At 54.5% G+C, this 21,953-nt stretch overlaps 1 protein-coding gene across 7 annotated transcripts; it reads left to right on the forward strand.

Annotated features, from left to right (window-relative positions):
• The first annotated feature begins 1,335 nt into the window (after window positions 1-1,335).
• Window positions 1,336-20,133, forward strand: TNNT2 (troponin T type 2 (cardiac)). 7 transcript variants are annotated; one of them, XM_011990561.1, is made up of 17 exons: window positions 1,397-1,474; window positions 5,807-5,861; window positions 7,038-7,048; window positions 7,152-7,166; window positions 9,350-9,379; window positions 10,953-11,030; window positions 11,381-11,416; window positions 12,321-12,354; window positions 13,509-13,569; window positions 13,871-13,987; window positions 14,806-14,883; window positions 15,770-15,880; window positions 16,771-16,779; window positions 17,143-17,252; window positions 17,796-17,886; window positions 19,478-19,518; window positions 19,886-20,133. In XM_011990561.1, the coding sequence occupies exons 2-17, from the start codon at window positions 5,821-5,823 to the stop codon at window positions 19,929-19,931; spliced, it is 909 nt and encodes a 302-aa protein (XP_011845951.1). In that variant the 5' UTR covers window positions 1,397-1,474; window positions 5,807-5,820; the 3' UTR covers window positions 19,932-20,133. The 7 variants fall into 7 exon arrangements, with proteins under 7 accessions (XP_011845954.1, XP_011845951.1, XP_011845952.1 ...); XM_011990564.1 differs by lacking the exon at window positions 9,350-9,379 and having other exon boundaries at window positions 1,336-1,474; window positions 5,674-5,861; XM_011990562.1 differs by lacking the exon at window positions 16,771-16,779.
• The last annotated feature ends 1,820 nt before the right edge of the window (window positions 20,134-21,953 follow it).

Below are 21,953 nucleotides of genomic sequence, written 5' to 3' on the forward strand. Positions count from 1 at the left end.
TCAGGTCTGCTGGCAGTGTGGAGACCCACGTGGCAGGGGATAAGCCTGGAGCTGGGCAATCAAGGCCACCGGACTCAGAGGCCACAGGGAACTATGGAGGGGACAAAGTCAGCTGAGTGATGGGACAAAAGTCTAACAGCAGCATGGGTATGGAGCAAATGCAAGTTCCCTGTGCAGAGGACCTTTTCAAGGACATTAGTGGTGGAGGCAGCATAGTAACTCCCAAGATAGAGGGTTTGAGAGAAGAGTTTGAGGACTGGGAAGGTGGGACACATGACTGGGTGATGGGAGAAGAGGGCAGAGAATAGCGAGATTGCTTTCCTCGCCCACAGAGAAACAGAGGAGTGTGGATCATGAATGGGCAAGATCTTTAAGTGCCAGGGGGGTCATGGGGGAGGGGAGGGCCTGGTCCAGAGGAGGACCATTCCTGCTTCAGAGTCAAGCAGGACCTAGGCCGTGAAGATTCAGAGTGAGATGGAGGGGAGAGTCAGCTCAGCTGCCCACTGGCTTGCTTTCCTCCTGTCTCTTTCATTTTCATAATCTACCGAACCCTGCAATGGGCCAGCCCTGAACGTACAAGTGCATGTGCATGGTCAGACACAGGCAAGCAAGCGAAAGCCCGGGGCCTGACACATGCATCTGCAGTCTAGCAGGTTTAGCAGGTCATAGTCCGGCACTGTTTGATTTTAAAGCCGTTAAGGGATGACCTTCAAGAGTCCACATCACCCCTCTCGCACAACGAGCCGCCTGTTCAAGGTTCTTGACTGGAAGTTCTACCTTGTATTTGGCTGCCCATAGCGGTTTAAGTCCATTCCCTGTGAGGAGGGTGTGCCACATGGCTTTGGGGGTCATGGAGAAGACCCACCTTGCAGATGCCCTCACGGAGGCTGGCAGAGCCGGCCACCTGCCCAAGGCTGCTCAGCCCATTAGGAGCTGGTAGCCTGGAAGGTGTCTTCACCCCCAGCATCGGTTCAAGTGGAGCAGCACATAGCTCTTGCCCTCTGCCTTCCAAGATTCTGGTGCTGAGACTTACGGAGTGTCTTGGAGGTTACCTTCTGCCCTCCAACCCTGTTCCCAGCCAGCCCTCCCAGGCCTGGGTTTCTGGCCTCTGCTTTATCAGGATTCTCAAGAGGGACAGCTGGTTTATGTTGCATGACTGTTCCCTGCATATCTGCTCTGGTTTTAAATAGCTTATCTGAGCAGCTGGAGGACCACATGGGCTTATATGGCGTGGGGTACATGTTCCTGTAGCCTTGTCCCTGGCACCTGCCAAAATAGCAGCCAACACCCCCCACCCCCACCGCCATCCCCCTGCCCCACCCATCCCCTGTCGTGCATTCCTCCCTCCGCAGGGCTGGCTCACCAGGCCCCAGCCCACATGCCTGCTTAAAGCCCTCTCCATCCTCTGCCTCACCCAGTCCCTGCCGAGGCTGAGCAGACGCCTCCAGGATCTGTCGGCAGCTGCTGTTCTGAGGTAAGGCTCGGGCAGGGCTCTGGGGAAGAGGAGAACAGAGAATGGACGGGGAGATGTGAGGGTCTTGGGCCCTGGCATCTTTACCCAGAGTCTGCCTGTGTCTGCAGAAGTCCATGGCCCCTCCTGGTGGAAGTCACACTTCAGAGGAGGGGTTGCCAGGACTGGGCTCCAAGATTGGTACAATAGAGCAGAGAGAGAGAATCCCATGTGGCCATTGGAGACCAGGGTCGGAGTCCTGGACCTGCCACTAAAGATGTAGAGTTGTGTACTCTTGGGTGAGGCACTTTCCCTCTCCAGGCCTCAGTTTTCTCATCTGTAGAGTGGGCTAAATATTTGCTAGGCCTCTGCCTGCTCTAAATACAATGAGGCTCTAACCAATAGGGACTCCCCCAAATTGCTTGTTCCAGGCTGAGGGTCACCTATAGCTCTCCATGCAGGTCCTTCTTGAGTCCCAGAGAGCAGAGTGAGACTGCAGCCCTGTCAGTCAGGTGAGTCCCCTGGTCATATTCTCAAGGCCAGGAACTCAGAAACTGTCCTGGAAGCACTGAGAACCACCAGATGTGCAGGGTCCACTGCAGCGCCTCTCCAGGCGGAGGCAGGAACTCCATTTGATGCCACTGACTCAGTGCCATTCCCTCCCAGAGAGGACCCTGAACTGAGCTGCACTTGAGGGGCAGATGGGGAAAGGCCTCACTGGGAGAACCTCTCCTTGGGTGTGAGCTCAGCTGGTTGGCATTAAAGGGTTTAACCTGGGTCCTTGTAAGTGTAACCCTTGTCCCACCCCACCCCAACACCCCATCTTGGGACAGGCCTTGCTCTGTGCCCAGGAGTGGTAGAGAAAGATTCACTTGGTTTCTAGTTTCTCTTGGGCAGGCTGAAGACTATTCGGGGAGGGGGTTGCCTGGTGTGTAAGGAATTTCAGAGCACATTCCTGGCCTGCTGTAGCCAGGAAGCTACCTGCCCTCCCAAATTCCTTTTCTGACCCATGTCTTAGAGGGCGAATCTTCCTTCTCTCTGCGAAAGTGGAATCTGAGAGGATCAGGTTGCCTGCTGCCTCCTACTTTCTGCCCGCCACTTCCACTCCTCCTGCTCTCTCCCCATCCCCTTACCCCCGTTGTCCTGGTGGGCTAACAGCTGTTGGCTCAGGAAAATCCCAGTCAAATGCTGGGGACAAGGACTGAGGGGTGGGGCCTGTGTTTCTCAGAAACTCGGAGACTGTTTCTACAAGGACAGAACTCAAGGCTCTTCTGTTTTATAGTTGGTTAACTGAAGTCAGAGAGGCTAGGTGACTTAAATAAGGCCACACAGCAAAATTTGTGTTTTAAGCCCAGATTTTTTGACCCCAAGGTCAGTATGCTTTTTGCCTTCTATTGTCTTTGCTTCACTCTCCAAGAAAGGTGACCCTGATCTCTTGGCTGTGAATGTGTTAGGCTAGAAAGCTGCCTGTGGAAGGGGGTGGGACTTGGGTGTGAGGACACAGGTGTTTCAAGACATTCTGGGACCCTTGCCCTGCCAGGTTCTTGACCCTCTCCCATTCTGCAGCCTCCAGTCTCAGCCCACCTCTTTCCTCTGCATCAGGTCCTGCCTTTGAGCCACTGGTGTGGTGGTGTCCTCTGGGCTGGCTGAAAGCCCTCCTCCATCCTCCATGTCTGCGTGCTATTTTTGGGAGCTGGATGGTGCTCCCAGGAACAGGGAGAGGAGTCCAAGCGCTCTGTCCTCCTGTGAGCCCCCAGCACCATGCCCAGTGGCTCTGAACTGGTGGAAGGGCAGAATAGGAGAGGAGAGGGAAAGCTAGGAGCTATGCACCCAGGCTGGACATGCACGGTGCCTCTGAGAATTTTCTCCCTCCCACTGAGGGACAGGCTCCTTCTGGGGCTCAGGCAGGAGCTCCTCAAGTTCTCAAGTCACTAGTTCTGGTGGCTCCTCTGGGGCTTTGGGTAACAGTTGTCACCCCCACCCATCCTGGGGTTAGGAAGGCTATTCTCTTTGGCCACGCTCATCCTAAGACCCATTTGGAGACTCTCTGGGGTTTGAGTCTTTTTTTCGGCAGAATGAGACTTGATCCCCCATTATAGCAACTCGCACACTTGACGTCTCTTTTGCTCACCCACCCACCCCACCCTGGGGGTTGGGGCAAAAAAGTGGCTCAGAGCTGTGGTCCAGAGCTCCTTGTAAACAAGGCTCCTCCCTCACTGTCCTCATCCTGCTCCAGCAGAGGGAGCAGGGGAAGGACCACTGTGCTGCAGCTGTGCTTGTTTCTAACCCAGCAGGACTGGACATAATGGGAGCAGGGTCTGAAGGCAGTCAATCCAGGGCTGCAGTGGGTGCTGAGTCTGGGGAAGTCTCCACCTAGAGGGGCAGCTGGGCAGTGGCAGCTGCCTTGGAATGGCTCAGCCTCAAAGAGGCAGCCTTACGGCGGTCATCACCCCACCCAACCAGAGCCCTGGCTCTTGCTGGATGTCCACAGATGAGTGCCTGGGGTTGGTCTCAGCCACTCTAGGGGGGTGTGCAGGGAGAGGTGGTGAGGGAGTGAGCAGGACTATCTATGTGCCTCTGGCCTCATCCTGAGGCTTGGGTCTGAAATTGGTGCTGCAGCGCTGGCAGGCATGAGTGGGGCAGGAGGCAGGCAGCAGAGGAGGAGCATTGGAAGGTGGTCCTGCCATCATTCTCATTCTTCTCCCACCTCACTTCAGCCTCACTGTCACATCACCCCGTCCATTCTCTCCCTTGGAAGCCAACATCAGGGAGGCTGTGGGGCTGGCATATTACACTACAACAGAGGCTGCTGTTTACGTTTCAAACAATGTGATTGTGTCCCTGGAGCAGTGCACTGTCATGGCCCAGGAGGGTTGGGTCATAGCAGTTATTAGCTAAATGCCTACACTTCACACCAGCTCTGTTCCTCACACCTACCCGAGAAGAGCAGCAATTTCACAGCAAAGGGAGCTGAGATGTAGGGAGGTTAAGTGACCTTGCCAAGGTCGCAGGCAAATGTATGCTGGAGCCAGCATTCAAAATGAGATTAGTCTCACACTCAAGCGCTTGCTGTCTGCCCCCTCCCTGTGATTACATGCGCACTGTAACACCTGACATTGCCTAATGCCTTCCCCTTTTGTTAATGTCAACTGGAGCCTCATAAAGACCCTGAGTAGCCAGGATGTGTACACTTTATCTCCATGAGACAGAGAAAGGGCTGAGGTTTGGAGATGTTAAAAAGACTTGCCTAAACACCCTCAGCAAGCTAATGGAAGAGGATCTGAATCTAGATTATCTGTTCCCAGTGCAGTGAGAAGATGATCTCAGAATGAGTTCCCTGGGGGAACATTTTTTTAATCAGAATTTCATTGAGATAATTAAAGACTAATATGCAGTTGTCTTTAATAGCGAGCCCTTACACACTGTGCCCAGTTTCTCCCAAGGGCAACATTTGCAAAACTAGTACAATATCAAAACCAAGATTTGACATCAATACAATCTATGATCTTATTCAGATTTGCCCACAATTGCACCTTGTGTGTGAGAAACTCTAAACAACTTTAACCTGTGTAGGTTCATGTATCCATCACCATAGTCGACATACTGAAAAGATCCCAAACCACAAGGATCCCTTCTGTGTGCTTTTATTTATTTATTTAGCGATAGGGTCTCTAAATAAATTTTGTCCAGGCCGGTCTCTTGGGGTACCCAAATACCTTTTGTCCAGGTCTCACTTTTGTCCAGCACAGATGAAATGGGTGTGGTGGCTCACGCCTGTAATCTCAGCACTTCGAGAGGCTGAGGCAGGAGGATCCCTTGAGCCCAGGAGTTCGAAACAGCCTGGGCAATGTGGCAAAATCCCAGCTCTACTACAAATACAAAAATTAGCTGGGCATGGTGGTGCACAACTATAGTCCCAGCAACTCAGGAGGTTGAGGTGGGAGAATCGCTTGAGCCCAGAAGGTTGAGGCTGCAGTGAGCCTTTGTGCACTGAAGATTTGTGCAGTGCCAAACAGATCCTGTGGAGTGGGGGTGGGCGGAGTGGACGGAAAGGGTGAGAAACTGCAGACATTGTCTTGAGTGTCACAGACGGAAATGCAGCATCCCAGGCAGTGTTGCCTGTTCAGGGGCGAGGAATGAAGTGGACGTCAGCAGGTGGCCTTGCTGCCATGTGGGTGTCACTATCTCCCCTGGCAGGGGAGGAAAGAGGCTTTTTGTTGCAGGTGGCACAGCTCATAAGGGGTGGAACTAGATTCAGCCCAGGCCTCTCTGATCTCTGTAAAACAGGGGCCAGAGCTCTTCTGAGGAAGGCAGGCTTCCCTTTGCACCTCCACTGACTTTTTTCTCTTTTTGGAGGGAGAGCAGAGACCATGTCTGACACGGAAGAGGTGGTGGAAGAGTACGAGGAGGAGTGAGTATCTGGAGCATCCTGCCTGAGTGGGGTCCCCTCCCCCCGCTGCCCTGACGCCTGGTCCAGGAGCCTCCCAGCTGTCCTAGGATTCTGGGTAGAAGTAGCTATGTGTGTTTTGGGCACCCTGGGGAGAGATATAGCCATTTCCTTTCCACTCCTGTACCCCTGGGTTGTAGATCCCAGGCAGAGCACAGGCCGAGGGACTTTGGGAAGCACAGAGGTTCAGCTCCAGGGTCTTTGGGGTCCTTGGCCAGTCCTGGCTAGGGGACTGGCCATGAACAGAGGAGCTGAGACGCTGGGTCTCCTGAAACTGACTGAGGAAGGTTCAATGACTCTCCAGAGACCACAGAGCTGATTGTGCTCCCCAAAATCCAGCTCAGAACCCAGTGTTATCACCCCGTCTTGGATCCCTTCTCTCCCTGACAGTGCCCTGCCCACAGTCCTGTCCCAGAGAACCCAGTGTTATCACCCCGTCTTGGATCCCTCCTCTCCCTGACAGTGCCCTGCCCACAGTCCTGTCCCAGAGGGAAACCAGGGGGCGGGACACAGCCAATCCAATAACTACGGAGGATAGTGGTCACCAGGGAGGAGACAGAGGTATAGGCACAGCTCCTGCCCTCACAGAACTTACTATCTTGTTGAGATATGAAGACATAAACTGGGGGAAGAAATTAGCAAATGGGACCCGGTGTGGAGGGCGAGCTGTTGGTAGTGCAGGAGTTCTGAGGAGAGGGAGATCAGGGGCTGGAACAGTCAGGGGGCTGTGTGGAGAAGGCAGGTCCTACCTGTGTAGAATTTGGAGAGATAAGAGATTTGGGAGAGGGCAGGACTTTCTAGAAAGGGATACAGCCTGGGAAAAGATGGAAAGAGTAAGTGAGCAGAAAGACGGTGAGATGAAGCTGGCTGGGGCAGAGGCTTGCCGAGGATGGTAGGAGGCAGCCCTGCATGAGAAGGGCAGGCCAGACTATGGGTGTCATCGCAAGGTGGGCAGGGCAGTGTAGACTCCACTAGCCAACAAGGGGAAAAAAAGGGGGGATTATCTTTGGGGAAAGGCCAGTGTGTGCAAGTCTGTGCATGCATGTGTGTGCATGCATGCATGTGTACATATGTGTGCAGGCATGTGTGTTTGCATGTGCATGTGTGCGAGCTACTAACAGTGTTTCCTGTTGCTCTCAGGGAGCAGGAAGGTAAGCGTAAACATGTGTACTCATTTGGATCAAAGACAGCCTGGTTTGAAACTGACCCACCTCTTCTCTCTTCTCTTGCTGCCTGGACTTCTCTTCTGAGCAGAAGCAGCTGTTGAAGGTATGTACCTCAGGCAGATGGAGAGCCAGAAAGGGGCAGGCTCAGGAATGTGGAAATCCTGGGAGCCCTGGGAAAGCAGCTCATCTGTCCCTGCTCCTCACTCTCAGCTCAGCAAGATCCTCCAACAACGGTGCCTTCTAAAATGGGAATCAGTCCTATCTGGGTTGCTCGGGTCTTGAGGCAAACAATTTAAACCTGTCTCTTCTATCTGTCATTTGCTTCAAATCCAATGACCACTTTTCCCAATTACTTTTGCTTCTTTTCCCTTTTATCGTGGGAAATTTTAAATGCATATAAAGGTAGCAATAGTAATAATAATGCTCCCCCTGCCCAATGTACCCATTACCAGCTTCAACAATCATCATCTTAGGGCCAATCTTCTTTCCTCTATACTCCGCCTTCCCCCAGTTATTTTAGAGCAGACGGCAAAATTGTTCCCAGGCACCATGTCATTTCATGCTTCAAGATTTCACTACACTGTATCTCTAAGAGATAAGTACTACTTAAAAAACATAACCACAATGCCATGATACACCCTGAAAGATTCCATTTAGTAATTTCTCAAATGCGATTGTGAGTATGAAATTGCTCAGTGATCTGAGAAGTCTTATCTCGGCATGAAGCTTTGTTATGACTCTGAGCTTGCAGAGGCCCCTCTTGCTGCTCCTATTCTGATCAGTTAACCCCTTGCCCTCCTCAGCTGTGGGTCCCACATCTCTCTGAAAGAATGCCCTCACTTTTCCTTCTTCCTGAGAGCTTGGTGCATGGAAGTGATTCAGAGGCTTCATGCCAGTCCTCCCCCTACACCCCAGGCAGGTGGACCCTGCCTTTTAGTGGCTCAGGTATCACTTCAGCATGTGGCGTGTAGACATTAGGAGAAGGGTCTCCATGAAGGTCCAAGGGGGGACCTCAGATGGCCCCTCCTTTGCTCCCCATGGCTCCTAGGGAAAATGGGGACCCTCCTGCACATTTAGGGCTGTTCCAGGGGTGTCTGGCCAAAGAGGAGACAGAAGAGAAAGTCACAGGAGAAACTGAAAGAGGTCACAGGCATCTTTTTTGGTTTTCAAAGAACACCAGATACTTCAGAAGCTATTGGAAATATATTTTCGAATCAAAAATCTAGCTGGTTCCAAATTCTGCTGTGTTCCCTGAACAGACTCTTGATATGGTGGCCCTTCCTTTGTTTTGGAGGATTTCCCACTTCCTTGTAACAGGTTTGGGGTGGTGGAGTTAGTGACATAGATCTCTGGATTTGGGACCAATCTGCCTGCCACACACGGTAGAATTTGGCTGTGAGTTAACAGAGTCATTCTCCACTGCACTGGGGTCTGAGCCATGTAGCATCCGCCTTGCTTGCCGTGAATAGATGAGACCCGCCTCCCACACAGCTGAGGATCTGGCTGCAAATGATCAAGAGAGAGCAACCTCTAGATGGGTGTCCGCTAAGCCTGCAGGATAGATAGTGCCAAGTGTCCTTCTTCCAGGAGAGGAATTGTTCCACTTGCTGGAACTGCTTTTTGGGCAGATATTTGTACATAGAACAACTGTTGTAGATGCAGCCTCTTTCCTTAGGGTTATAATGCTGGACCCTTCTCAGATGGGGCAGCCTCCTTCCAAAAGGCCGGGCAGATCTCCCCTGGGGCCAGGCTCTCCAGTGAGCCTTTCTAAAGTGTGGCTTCTGGAAACTGGACATGGTTTGCAGAATACCCAAGAGCCTCATTCAGAGCAGGAACATGGGCATGCTTGTTGAGGGCAGGAAATTTGATGGGAGTGAATTATCCCCCACTCTCGGCTCTTTAGGGGCCTCTGTCTTCGTAAGAAGGAAGCCGAGGCTCTGTCATCTAGAGGCAGTGCAGTTACCACAGATAGCGTGCTCCTCCTATGCCAGGCACCTGCTGGGCGCTCTATGCGTGGTAGGCCATTCAGTCCTCACTAGGGCTGAGAAGTGAGTAGAATGATCCCCATTTTACTGATGAGGCACCTGAGGCTCAGGGAAGCAACTGAGAAGAGAGTTGCCCCTGTTGCTGGAAAGTAGTGGCTTGGGAATTGGAACGCCGGCCTAACTCCAAAGCCCACACTCTTAAAACCACTGCGCTGGGTGGCTGCTCCTGCCCTGGGCTCTCTGCTCCTAGACTAACCTGTCTCGCTTTTCCCCTCCACTGCGGCCACTCCCTGAACCTCAGAAGAGGAAGACTGGAGAGAGGATGAAGACGGTAGTACAGCCTTTCCTTCTGTGGTGCTTTCTGCTGCCTGCTGTCCCGAGTACAGCCTGCTTGTCCGGGGCCCTGCTCTGGGGGCTGGGGGATGGGAGTTGGGGTCAGGGATGGAGTGGGTCAGTCGTCCCAGGGACCAGGATCACAGTTCCGAGTTGCTCATCATGCCTGACCCTCAGGGCCACTGGCTCCTCTTCCTGGTTCCTGATTCTTTCCCTGGGCTGGGCGGTGGGAGGGACCCAGGTTGGCTGGTCTCCCAAACTGCTCCAAATGTGGCCATAGAGGGGGCCTGGCATCTGGAAGCCAGCAGCGCCACTCTGCCCCCGCGCACATCCCAGTGTTCCGTGCTTGGCGCTCCTTAGGAGCTGGACAGCGCCAGGCAGGGTGTCCAGGGTATTGATTGGGGAGTCTGGGGACAAAGTCCTCTGGAGAACAGCCAGGGAGACTGGAAATAGCCAGAGCAGGAAGGACATGACATCAGCCTTCAGATGTGCCCTGCTGATGGGGAGCACAGGACCAAGACAAGGGAGTGAGACCAGGGCGTAATTTTAGAAAGTGCGTCCTGACAGCGATATCTCAAGATGCAGTCGGTGTGCCGGGGAGACAGTAAGCTCCCCATCCTTGGGATGTGGCATGGCCACTGGGTGGGGTGGGGTATATTGTACAGAGAAGTGACATGCCAGATGAGGTGGCAGAGGTGTGAACAGGATGGCCTAAAGGTGAACCCCACAATGGCCATGTCCTTCCTCGCTAGCCCTCTGCTTTCACACCTAGAAGGATCATTTTGAGGCAAGACTCCTGCAGGGATCAAAGAAAAGGCATCTCCAGGCTTCAGAGAGGACTCAGACCTGGGAAGGGAGGACAGAGAGGATGAAGGCCGACCCTTCTCCCATGATGGTGTCTTCCTCCTGCCTGAGGCTTTTTCTTCTCCCTCTGCCAAGAGGCACCCACTTCCCAGTGCATCAGTGAACAGGCATCACAGAACACTTCCTACAGGCAGAGCCCAGGCCAGGCAGCATCCTGTCTCCCTTATCTGTGTCTGCCTGTCTACTCCAAGTGCCTGATTGAGATGGGGGCCACATCCTGCCAAACAAATGGATGAAAATAGAAAAATCCTGTCCACTTTCTGGATAGTATGAAGATCCAGATGTTGGGCGCACCATCCAGCCACACAGTCATACTCTTTTGATTTCTTTGAGATGTGGATTGAGGGTGTCTAGAGTCACTAGGTTCAGGACAGGAGCTTTCGGACACCTCAGCTTAAGCAGGGCATGTTCTGTGGTGCCAGACACGGGGTGGAACTTCTGGGCTGGAAAGTTGGGGAAGGAGGTGGAGTCCTGTCATCAGAGAGGTCTCTGGGATGAGTGGGGCTAAGCTGGGTGGGAGGAGGCAGCTGACAGTCAAAACCAAGAATGGCAGCCCCCTGGCATTCACGTTGGTTGTCCCCAAATTCGTCTGGACCTGGATGTCTTGACCCCCATCCCCACTCCCCACTGCCTGTTCTCTGCTCTGGGTTCTGCCTGATAGCACGAGTGGGGCCTGCTTCTTCACTCTGTCTGCTTCACTTCTCTAGAGCAGGAGGAGGCAGCAGAAGAGGATGCTGAGGATGGGGCTGAAGCAGAGGCTGAGACCGAGGAGACCAGGGCAGAAGGTAAGTCTCTGGATGAGGGTGCGGGGACCTCAGGGGGTGGTGAGAGCCCCCGGAGCCATTCCTGAGGCAGTAAGAAACCCCAGAACAGGCTTTCCCATGTGCACCTGATTCTCCTATTGGCTAAGATTCAACCGTTGATTGCCCAGTCAACAAACGTTGACTCAGCCCTTCTCTTGTGTCAGGCAGAGTCTTGGGTCCAGGGGAGTGTGCGTGCGAGACACAGCTCTGTGACCCCAAAAACCAACAGCGTGCATCTTGGCTAGGACTTATTTGTTGGGGAGGCTCTTGGTGGGATGGGGGGACTTGAGCTCAGAACAAGGACCTTGATTGATTTCTCGTGTTTCATTTAGAAGATGGAGAAGAAGAGGAAGCAAAGGAAGCTGAAGGTAAGGATATCAGGAGAGAGGTACAAGGGAGGCAAAGGAGCCCCTCACCGCAGCTTTGGAGGAGAATGCCCACCGTGCTCCTTCCAGGGAAGTGGGTGTGCACTGAGAGGGTTTGGGAGAGGAGAGGACAGAACTTGGTGGCACTTCCGAAGTTTTAGATATTGAGCTTTAAACTTTGCCCCTTCTCCTCCCAGAGAAGCTGCATTGGTGGCACCCAGTGGGAGAGGGGACCATTGTCCAGCCCCCTGGTCTGGACAGAGCAATGGGACCCAGAAGTCATATCTACACATGAAGCTCCTAGAGCTTAGGTGAAGTCACTTGTAGGATGTGGCATCCGTAGGATGAAATCCCAATGCATAGATGGTCATGGTGGGCCATTGCTGCAGTCATCGTCATGCTGCAGCCTTCACCAGGGTTCTAGGTGGTCCCAGTCACTTCTCCAGGGGAGAGGGGACAACCAGCTGGGGCTTGGAATCATGTCATCAGCTTCTGCCCTGTGGCTACCAGGAAGTCCAGGGGGTAACAAAGGAGGCAAAGACCTGGGAAGGGATTCTAGGGCCAGGACCCCTGGGGACCTTTCCAAAGGAATCCTCCCCACTGTGAAGCCCAAAAGAAGCAAAATTGCTTTGCCCAGAACTGATGAGTGAGAGAAGGCTTTGTGTGAAATTCCACACTGTGTGAGTGTGTGCCCTGCAGAACTCTATGGGAGAGGGAGTGTGGCATCTGCAGCCCCTGCTGCCTTTATTCTCTTGGATGCTTCTGGAATCAGGCTCCCCAGTGCCGGGAGGGACTCTCTGTGCAGCTGGGGAAATGCAAATCCACAGGGATCTAGCTCATCGAGGGTGGAGTTGGGACCACATCTGGGGCCCCCTGACCCATGGCTGTGTGCTTCTGTCTCCTCCAGATGGCCCAATGGAGGAGTCCAAACCCAAGCCCAGGTGAGTGGGATGCATCTGGGTAGAGCCAGGAGCAGAGGCTCAGGGAGAGAGGATAATGATGGAACAGGGATGCAATAGGGACAGTGGGCATGGGCTGGGGGTTTGTTGGGCACAGACTACCACATACAGTTGTACAAGTTGTATACTGCACAAGGATCTCTTCCTAAGGGAGTGAGGGCTGAATTCCACCCAACACTCCATCACTGATCGTGCACCCTGGCAGGGATGAGGCTATGTTCTTCTAGATGAAGTGCCCTGAACAGACACTCTCCTCTCTCACAGTATGGCCAGAACACCTTCCTCCATGGCCGAAGTGGGACCTGGGGATAAAGGGAAGCAAATTGTGGGGAGCTAAACAATGAAACTGTGCCAGCCTAGGCATGGCGGCTTCAGAGAGCTGAGAGGGGGCAGGGCAGGGCGGCTTGGTGCCACACACGTGAAACCCACCTGGAGGTGGTGTCTGCTGGGGGGCTGGGCTATAGGGAGCATTTCCCTTTTGATGATGCCAACCCTGCCAGCAGATGGCACCTCTTCCCACTCACAGGCTCTTCCCATTTCTGTGGGGGCTTCTGAAACCAGCCCAAGACATCCCAGATCCGTTCATTTGTCCAGTGCCTTTCCCTTTCCTGGCCTCTTGTGCACTGTGGTATCTCATTTCAGCTCCACACAGCTGGGGGAAGATGGAGATACGAAGAATCAGAGAACCCCCTGGGTCTCAGTATGTGTTGGGACTAGGACCAAACTGCAAGACTCCCGGGTTCATGGCGAGTTTCTGCGGGGTCCACCAGGGAATTTGGAGTCCGACAAGCATGCCATCTTGTCACAGATTCTTGGATTCCAAGTTGTGTAGCTTTGAGCAAGTCACTCTACCTCCCTGAGCCTCAGTTCTCCCAAGTGAGATGAACAATACCTACTTCATGGGCATATCATGAGCATGAAGTGAAATGGCATATGTGAAAGAGCTTTGTGCTTTCCCAGGTGCTGAGCAAGGCTGAGGACTGCCATTGTTGACATCAGTGTTAATATCATTGCTGTGGTTGGTGGGGGCAGTGCTGGAAGATTCTCTAGGAAGGAGTAGGACCCTGTCCTGGACACTCTTAGTCCCTGGGTCCAGAATGGGGCTGATGCTCACTGACTATTCTTCTCTCCAACAGGTCGTTCATGCCCAACTTGGTGCCTCCCAAGATCCCCGATGGAGAGAGAGTGGACTTTGATGTGAGTGGTGGCTGTGGGTTGAGCAGGCCTGGGCTGGGGATAGTCCCAAGGGCCCCCAGTGACAGAGATTTTGTGACCTGGGGCTGGGGTAGAGCACAGGTGGGATGGGTGCAGCACCGGCCAGGGTGGGTGCCCATCCATGAGTGTGGTCCTGGGTTCAGGCCACAGTTGCCCCTTCCCTGGCCAGGCGCCAGACCCTGCCAGAGGTCTTCTGCATTGTGGTGGGGTGTGTCTAGCCCACCCATCTCTCCCCTGGCCTCTTTGGAGGGGCAGCCTCTGAGCCACAGTGGTCCACCCACAGGACATCCACCGGAAGCGCATGGAGAAGGACCTGAATGAGTTGCAGGCGCTGATTGAGGCTCACTTTGAGAACAGGAAGAAGGAGGAGGAGGAGCTCGTTTCTCTGAAGGACAGGATCGTACGTGTCCAGTCTGCCCACCTAATGTTCTCTGATGGCCCAGTCTGTCCTCCTTCCCTTTCGCGAGGCCCCACCTCCAGACAGCCTTCCCTGGTGCCTCAAACCCAGCTGGGTGTGAGCTCTCCTTCAGGGGCTCTCCAGCACTCTGCAGAGCTCCTGCAGCCCTGACTGGTGTCTTGGGTCCCTGCCTGCTCTCCCCAACCCGACTGGATGCTCCTTGACCGCCAGAGCTGAGTCTGATCTGTTTCAGGCCTCCCCAGGGCCTAATTCAGGCCCAGGCTGTGGACTGGTTGGTCACAGGCCTGCTGCCCCACCCCTGCCCTTGCCTCCTTTTCCCCTACAGATGAAGGGAACTTGAGTGTGACCTGTAGAATCCCACATCCTTCTCCTGCAGATCATGGAGGCTGCTTTGATTGCTTTTGTTTCTTCCCATCAAACTTGCCTTCCCACAGACATGCTGCTCTGGCTGGAGCAATGACTTGGCCATCTATCCAAGCATATGGCACAGAGCAGCTCCCAGGGCAGGGTGGGATGCAGGTGAGGGCAGAGCTCAGGAGGAGCCTGCCTGATGTTTCCCAATTGTGGAGGGCAATCTCACCATGAGGAATGTTGGAGATGGGTCACCGCAGGTACCCTGCTGTGCATGTCCGTGGAGCTGGCTGAAAGTGGAGGCCCTTGGAGGCCGGGCACCACTGCTTCAACACTCTGGGAGGAACCTCCCCCCCAGGAATTCCCTTGCCACACCATGCAGGTTTCTGTACCTGCAGTGTCACCTTCTCCCTATGCATACCGGGGTGGGCTTTGCCTCTTCGCCTTAGGAGAGACGTCGGGCAGAGCGGGCCGAGCAGCAGCGCATCCGGAATGAGCGGGAGAAGGAGCGGCAGAACCGCCTGGCTGTGAGTGACCCCCAGCCCAGACCCATGGAGACCCCCATGCTCCCAGCTCCTGCTGGGCCCCCAGACCCCTCTCTATTCATCAACATGAATGAAATCAGTCAAAAGACAATATTGGCTGGGTGCAGTTGGTCACGCCTGCAATCCCAGCACTTAGGGAGGCTAAGGTGGGCGGATCACCTGAGGTTGGGAGTTCAATGCTGGCCTGACCAAATGGAGAAACCCCGTCTCTACTAAAAATACAAAATCAGCTGACGGTGGTAGCACATGCCTGTACTCCCAGCTACTTGGGAGGCTGAGGCACGAGAATCACTTGAACCCAGGAGGCAGAGGCTGCGGAGACCCGAGATCACGCCACTGCACTCCAGCCTGGGCAACAAGAGCGAAACTCCATCTCAAAACAAAACAAAACAAAACAAAAAACAATATCAGTATCAACCTAGGAAGTGGTGGACATTGTCTTGGTTCTGACAATATATCAGCAAACAAGAGAGAAACGCCTGGGTCCTTATGAACATGTTATTTTATAACACTCTCCAGCCCTCATCCCTTCCCCAGTGCAGACTTCGTGGGAACTGAAGGCCCTGTAGCTTTCTTCCTTGCAGCTGCTGAAGGCATTTCCAGAGCAACAGGTCTTCCAGGGGCACTCCCAGCTTGAGGGGGTGACGAGAGCTCACATTTGGGAATCAAGACCTCATTCATTCACACAGTCATTTCTCAGTCAGTGGACTCCTGTGGGCCAACCCTGTGCTGGGAGCTACCCCCTCAGAAAGCTCCTTGCCCAGTGGACAGAGCTGAACTCACCCATAAAGACCATAAGCTTCAGCTCAGAATCGGGGTTTCCCATCCTTTCCCCTAATTTGCTTTCTTCCTCCTTGCTGTAAATCAGGAAGAGAGGGCTCGACGAGAGGAGGAGGAGAACAGGAGGAAGGCTGAGGATGAGGCCCGGAAGAAGAAGGCTTTGTCCAACATGATGCATTTTGGGGGTTACATCCAGAAGGTAGGTGGGGAGCAGCAGGGGTCGCCAGGAGGTCCTGGTATAGCCCTGAGGAATGAGGTGTCCACTGCAGCAGGTAGACTTTAGGTCAGATCCCAGGAAGAGATTCCCAGCTGTTGTGGGTGGGAGACTGAGGTCTCCTCATGCCCAGCCCCTGAGCTGGTTTTCAGCCTGACCGTGGCTTGCACTAGGAGGGGCCTGCTGGGATAGGGGCTACAGACAGAGCCTGGGGCACCAGTGGTGTTCCCCATGCCTGGCCCCAGCAGTGCTCAGGATCCCTCAAGGAGGCTGGGTGCAGCTGGAAGAGCCTTGTGCCTACAGTCAGAGCTCTAGTTGGAGACCCAACTCTGCCACATACAGTTGTGTGACCTTTTACAATCTCTGAGCCTCAGTTTCCTTAACTGGCACTTGTATTGTCTGCCTTGATGCTTTGAGAAGCCCAGATGAGCTACCATGGAAAGTGTCTATGTGCCGCACAGATGTGAGGTGGTTTGTTCCTGGAAACTGACTCTCAATCCCTAACTTTTGGGCCCCATTCCTCCTAGATCCTCCAGTCTCAAGGGAGGAGGGGTATGTGAAATTTATTTTCTCTGGGTAGGGAAGGAATCAAAACATTTTCTTAGATTTCCAGCTTAATCCCCAGCTCAGAACTAGGCCACCCCCTGCCTCTGCCCCCATGGTGACCACATCAGCCGACTTTGGCATCAAAGTCTATCAAACAGCCCCTGCTGTAACCCCCAGACCCACGTCCTAGTAAACCTGGCTGCCTACAGCGAGTGTCTGAATCTTCTCTTCCGTGTCTCTTTGCCTTTGTCTTCCCGCCTTCTCTCTGTGTCTCTGTTGCCGTCTTGGTCTTTTTCTCTGGGCCTCTCTCTCATGGTTTCCCGGTTTAGCAGGCCCAGGTGGGTACCAAAAACCTCACGCGTTCTTCCTCCCCATAGTTTTGGGGAGCTCCCTGGGAGGGAAAGGCGCCTTGCTGGAGGGGAGGAGTGAAGAGATTGGGCTGGCTAGGGACGGGGGGAAGCTGGTGAGAAGTGGAAGAGATTAGTTAGGCAAAGAAGGAAGAGGCTGACGTGATCCTCCTTGCCCCGCCTCAGTTTCCCCAGGGAATGCATGTAGTTGGTAGTGTGGGGTGTGGCAGGAAGACGAGCATAAGAACCTGGCCCTCCTACAGGCCTTGCTCCACCCCCACGGGGTTTGGGGAGGGTTAGGGGACAGGGAGGGGGGCAATCTGGTCAGTGTTCTCTGCTTTCCACACCCTTCAGACAGAGCGGAAAAGTGGGAAGAGGCAGACCGAGCGGGAAAAGAAGAAGAAGATTCTGGCTGAGAGGAGGAAGGTGCTGGCCATCGACCACCTGAATGAAGATCAGCTGAGGTGGGGGCTGGGAGGAGGGGTCCTGGGGCACTGCCCGCATCTGCTGCGGGAGGGGTCGGGCCGAGGACACTTCTTGTATGAGCCACCAGAGGGCGTGACTGCCTCACATATTTTCCCATGGCAAATTTGGTGGGACCAGAGCTGGGCTCCAGCAGGTGGGGCCAGCTCCTTTCTGGGCTTTGTTGATGGCAAAGAGAACTGAGCAGGTGCCCCACCTCTCTGAGCTTCATCTTACCCACCTGCACATGGGTGTCAGTACAGGGGATTGAACTAGATGCTCTCCTGCACCAGAAGGGCTTTCCTGCTCCCCGTTTGTTCTTGGAACTTTGCCCTGGCAGCCCCTGGTGTCCATTCCTGAGCACTGGGTGCTGCCGTCTGGTCCCCAGGCTGGGTCAGGCCCAGGGGGTGGACTGGGGTACCCTTGGCAGGCCTGGAGGTGGCAAGGAGGGCTGGAACCCTGGGGGGTGGGCCGGGACCAGGACGGAGGCCCAGGAGGGCCCTTCCTTACCGGCCCTCATCCCATTCCCACCCTTGCCTGTGCAGGGAGAAGGCCAAGGAGCTGTGGCAGAGCATCTATAACTTGGAGGCAGAGAAGTTCGACTTGCAGGAGAAGTTCAAGCAGCAGAAATACGAGGTGGGCTGCCATGCTGTCCCCTCCCAGCGTCTCCATCTCACGCTCCTCCTGGTTCCCTGCGTCCCATAATACTGCTGCAGGTCCCTGGGTCCCTGTCCCTATCACCCACCAGCCCCCTTCAGCTCCTGCATCTGCCCCTGCTGCCTGGCCTTCAGCAGTGTCCCATGTCCACCACGTTGACAACTGCTTGCTGGAAGTGTCTGAGAGCTTGCGGGTGCTGAGCAGAGACACTTTCCTGGGGTTCCAAACCTGGGGGTGTCTAACATGTCAAGGCAGCAGCTCAGTGATCTGAGCTGGATACAAGGACCAGGATGCACCAAGCCAGGACCCCCAGTGGAGGGGGAGGGCTGCCCTCAGAGAGGTGCTTCTCCCCATGTACACCCAAGGCCCTGGTGTGGGCACAGTTAGGCTGAGCTTCAAGCCCACAGTCTTTCAGGGTCCTATGTGCACTAATGAGGGTCCTAGGCGAACACACACCAGGCAAGGAAATGGCTTAGAGGACATGGATGCTACATCCCTGAGCTCAGACCTGGGTACCAGCCCTTCCCTACGCAGCCCCCCAACCCCGGCCCTGGGGCGCCTTTGCTGACTAAGGGAAGAATTCAGCTTCCCCTGGAGGGTCTCCTCTGCTGCTCCTGCCAAACCACTCCTCCCTGGGCAAGAAGCCCTTCCCTGGGCAGGCTCAGGCCCCAATGGCTACAGGGCACTCCCACCTCCCAATACGGAGAGAGGCTGTATTGCCTGGTGACAATGGCATGGACTTTGGAGCCATAATGCCTGACCTGTGCCCCTCACTGGCTGTGTGACATTGGGTGAGTTAGTCTCCTGTTCCTTTTCCACAGGTAACACTACGATCTACTTCACAGGGTGATTGTGAGGGTTACAGAGATAATACTAATTATTATTATTACTGTAGTGTTCCAACCACTGTTCCCAGCATGTCCCATGTATTAACTTATTACGCCCTCATAGCAGTCCTATGGGTTCATATCTGGGAAGGTGCTCAGGACAGAGCCTGGCACCCACTAAATGCTCAGCAGGTGTCAGTCATTGTTATGGCCTCTCTAGGCCTGTGTCTTCCACTTTTTTCTTTTTTTTTTTGGTTCCACACTGAACTCTGTACTGGCCAACAGGACACAGATTTGCCAAACTTTGGGGCAGCGCCCTGCAGGGGTGGTGCACGGGGATGCTACCCCTCAAAGGGCACAGCTTCTGGGATGGTGGACAGCTGGGTCGGGGAGCCCCAGAGGGGTCTTGGGCTGGGCTGCTAGGAGGGCTCCATGACACAGCCTCCAGCTTTGTGCCCAGCTCTCAGAAGGCCCTCCTTATGGGACTCTCATCCTGAACCTACTATGGCCCTGGAACCCCACAGTGAGAGGCCTATGAGGCATCCTGGAAGCTGCTCCTTGGCTTCTGCCTGTGGCACACGGGTCCCTCCTGACCCTTGACTATCCTAACCCCTCCTACTCTTCGATGCTCCTCCTTCTACTGCACCACTGCACTCAGCCCCCTTCTCCCCATCCCCAGGCCACCTGGGACCTGAGCCAGTCAGCTTCAGTGTTGCTCTTTGTCTTTCCCACTTTTCTTGCAGATCAATGTTCTCCGAAACAGGATCAACGATAACCAGAAAGTGTAAGTGTCTGAGGTCGTCCTCGCTTAGCCCACCGCCTGTCTCCTCCTTCCCTACGTTCCAGCCATCCCATTCCTCCTTGGAGCGCACCAGGCTCCCAGGCTTTCCTCCTCTGCTTCAGCCCACAGGTTTCCTTCTCTGGGTCCTCCGGGGCCTCGTGCTTCTCTCCCTGTGGCCTCTGATTGCTGGTGGGTGTGGGATATGGGGCAGAGAAGCCTCCCTCCAGCTTCAGGCTGCTGCCCTATTCTGCCCCTGGAGGCAGCTCCAGGCTGCTCCTCTCACCTTTGGCACCCCCATCCTACCCAAGCCCCATGGTGACCTGCTACCCTGCCTGTGTCTCCATGTCACTGGGTCCTGCTTCCCCTGCAGCTCCAAGACCCGCGGGAAGGCCAAAGTCACCGGGCGCTGGAAGTAGGGCCCAGCCTCCTTCACCAAAGATCTGCTCCTCGATCACACCTGTCTCCGGCCTGCACTCCCCCGGTTCCTGGGTCCTCCTGGGATCCCCGGACAGCTCCTGTTTGGAAATGGGGAGCTGGTCTAGGTGGGAGCCACCCCTCCTGCCTGCCCCCACACCCACTTCACACCCGTAATAAAAAGCCACCACACACTGACTGGCATTTCTATCACTTCCCCTTCAGAGAGAGAGAGAAACTGAGGTGAGACCTTGGTCTCACAGGCCCCCGGCATCTGCCAGGCTCGGAGAAGCTTTCCCCTGTCTGGTCCCCCTGCTTGCCTCCAGCTGGGGAGAGGGTGGAGGGCCCAGGTACAGCCCAGGAAGCAAGAGCAGTGGAAAGGACTTCTGATCATAGCTCCTGGGAGTCACCAAAACAGCACATGGGAAAAATGCTGTTGAGGGGGACAGAGCATTCCCTGTGTGAGTCACTCACTGGAGAACAATGCAGGCCTCTTTGGATGGTTCCCATTCTCTTTCTCCTCCTAGCCAGGGCCCTAGGAACCAGGTGTCTGAGGGACAGGGAGTTCTTGAGGAAGGAAGGAAGGCCGGTTTTATTGGGCAGCCATTCAGGTCTGAGTTGTTAAGAGGTATGGGTTAATCTGGGTGCCTCAATTTCCCCCTCCCATGATCTGCACATCCTCGAGGGCTTAAACCACAGGGTCCTAAGCTGAAGAGGACAGCTTGGTGGCATGGATTTTAGTTGGCAGAAAGACAAGGAAATGATGAGAGGGCACCATCCTCCTCTCCAGAGGAAAGCCTGAGAGGACACATTCTCTTGACCCTTCATCCCTTTGCTAGGCATGGAATTTCTCCCAATTCCTGATTCCTTCCCTTGGCTCCCACTTGCCACCCATCAGCAAGTGCCTGATGAGCTGTGTCTGGAAAGGCTTCCTGTGGTCTCCCAGCCAGAGCGAATCCACTTCTGCTTGCTAGAGCATGTGCTGTCACAGCTATGCCACCCAATGCCACACTCTGTTAGACGCCTCTCTTCCTGCAGGCGTGGCTCTCATGCTCCCAGGAGAAAATGCAGACCTGTTATCCAGTGCTGTATGCCAAGCACTGGGATCCATGTGGTGAGAGATGAAGAGGAAATGGTCCTTGGGCCACAAGGAGGGTCTTAGCCTGGGGTCTCGGCCTCATTTCTTATTCATTCATTCATTCAATCATTCAAATACCTCCTGAGCACCAACTATACGCTAGACACTGTGCTGGGTGTGGGGTGCTGTGATTTAAGCCAGCACATTCCTCATGGAGCTAACAGAGCTCACATCCAGCAGCAGGGGAACAGCAAGCAGAGGTCCCAACCTTGGGTGACAGAGGAGGGTGGGGGGTGCGATGCTGGGGAGATGCATAGCCCTGGCAGGTGGGAAGGCTTTCTGAAGGAAAGAGTGTCTAGGCCAAGTGCCAGAGGGTGAGGAGGGGAAAGTCAAAGGGAAGAGGTCGGGGGTGAGGCTGGGAACGGCACATAGAAAGTTTGAGAAGCAAGAGCCAGCGTAGTGTGTTTGAAGAGATACAGTTATTAACAGAATCCAAGCATCTTCTGGTGGGGACAAGAAGGCTCCATCATAAGTGCCCCCACAATGGACAGGGAGGCGGGATATAGGCCTCAGGCCCAAGGAGGGCTCTCACCATGGGCTCTGGGAGACCCACTGGTAGCTCCTGGCATGTGCCAGCCCTACTCTCCCAGTTTGCCAGATAGGACAGCTGGGGCAGTGTCCTAGCCCCTCTCCCCGTAAAGAGGCATTGCACCCCACCCCCACCTGCCGCCTTGGCTCTACCTCCTATGCCTCAGTGTCTCCTTGGAGCAACAAGAGGTCACGATGGGTCCTGTGTCTGGGGCCCTGTCTCCCGCTCCCCCTTTCCCAGCAGGGTCCTTGTGATCATTTCTCTAGTACAGCGGTCCCCAACCTTTTTGGCACCAAGGACCATTTTCTTGGAAGACTATTTTTCCATGGACAGGGGTGGGGTGGGGAGGAAGAGTAG

Source organism: Mandrillus leucophaeus, unplaced genomic scaffold, assembly GCF_000951045.1.
Source record: "Mandrillus leucophaeus isolate KB7577 unplaced genomic scaffold, Mleu.le_1.0 Scaffold38, whole genome shotgun sequence".
In the NCBI taxonomy this organism is placed as follows: Eukaryota; Metazoa; Chordata; class Mammalia; order Primates; family Cercopithecidae; genus Mandrillus; species Mandrillus leucophaeus.

What these genes read in the sequence shown, in the direction of transcription:
- TNNT2 (XM_011990561.1), top strand. Translation starts at nt 5,821, where the DNA reads ATGTCTGACACGGAAGAGGTGGTGGAAGAGTACGAGGAGGA. An exon ending in CTGAATGAAGATCAGCTGAG is followed by an intron (nt 17,253 to 17,795) that starts GTGGGGGCTGGG and finishes TTGCCTGTGCAG; the next exon opens with GGAGAAGGCCAAGGAGCTGT. An exon ending in ATCAACGATAACCAGAAAGT is followed by an intron (nt 19,519 to 19,885) that starts GTAAGTGTCTGA and finishes CTTCCCCTGCAG; the next exon opens with CTCCAAGACCCGCGGGAAGG.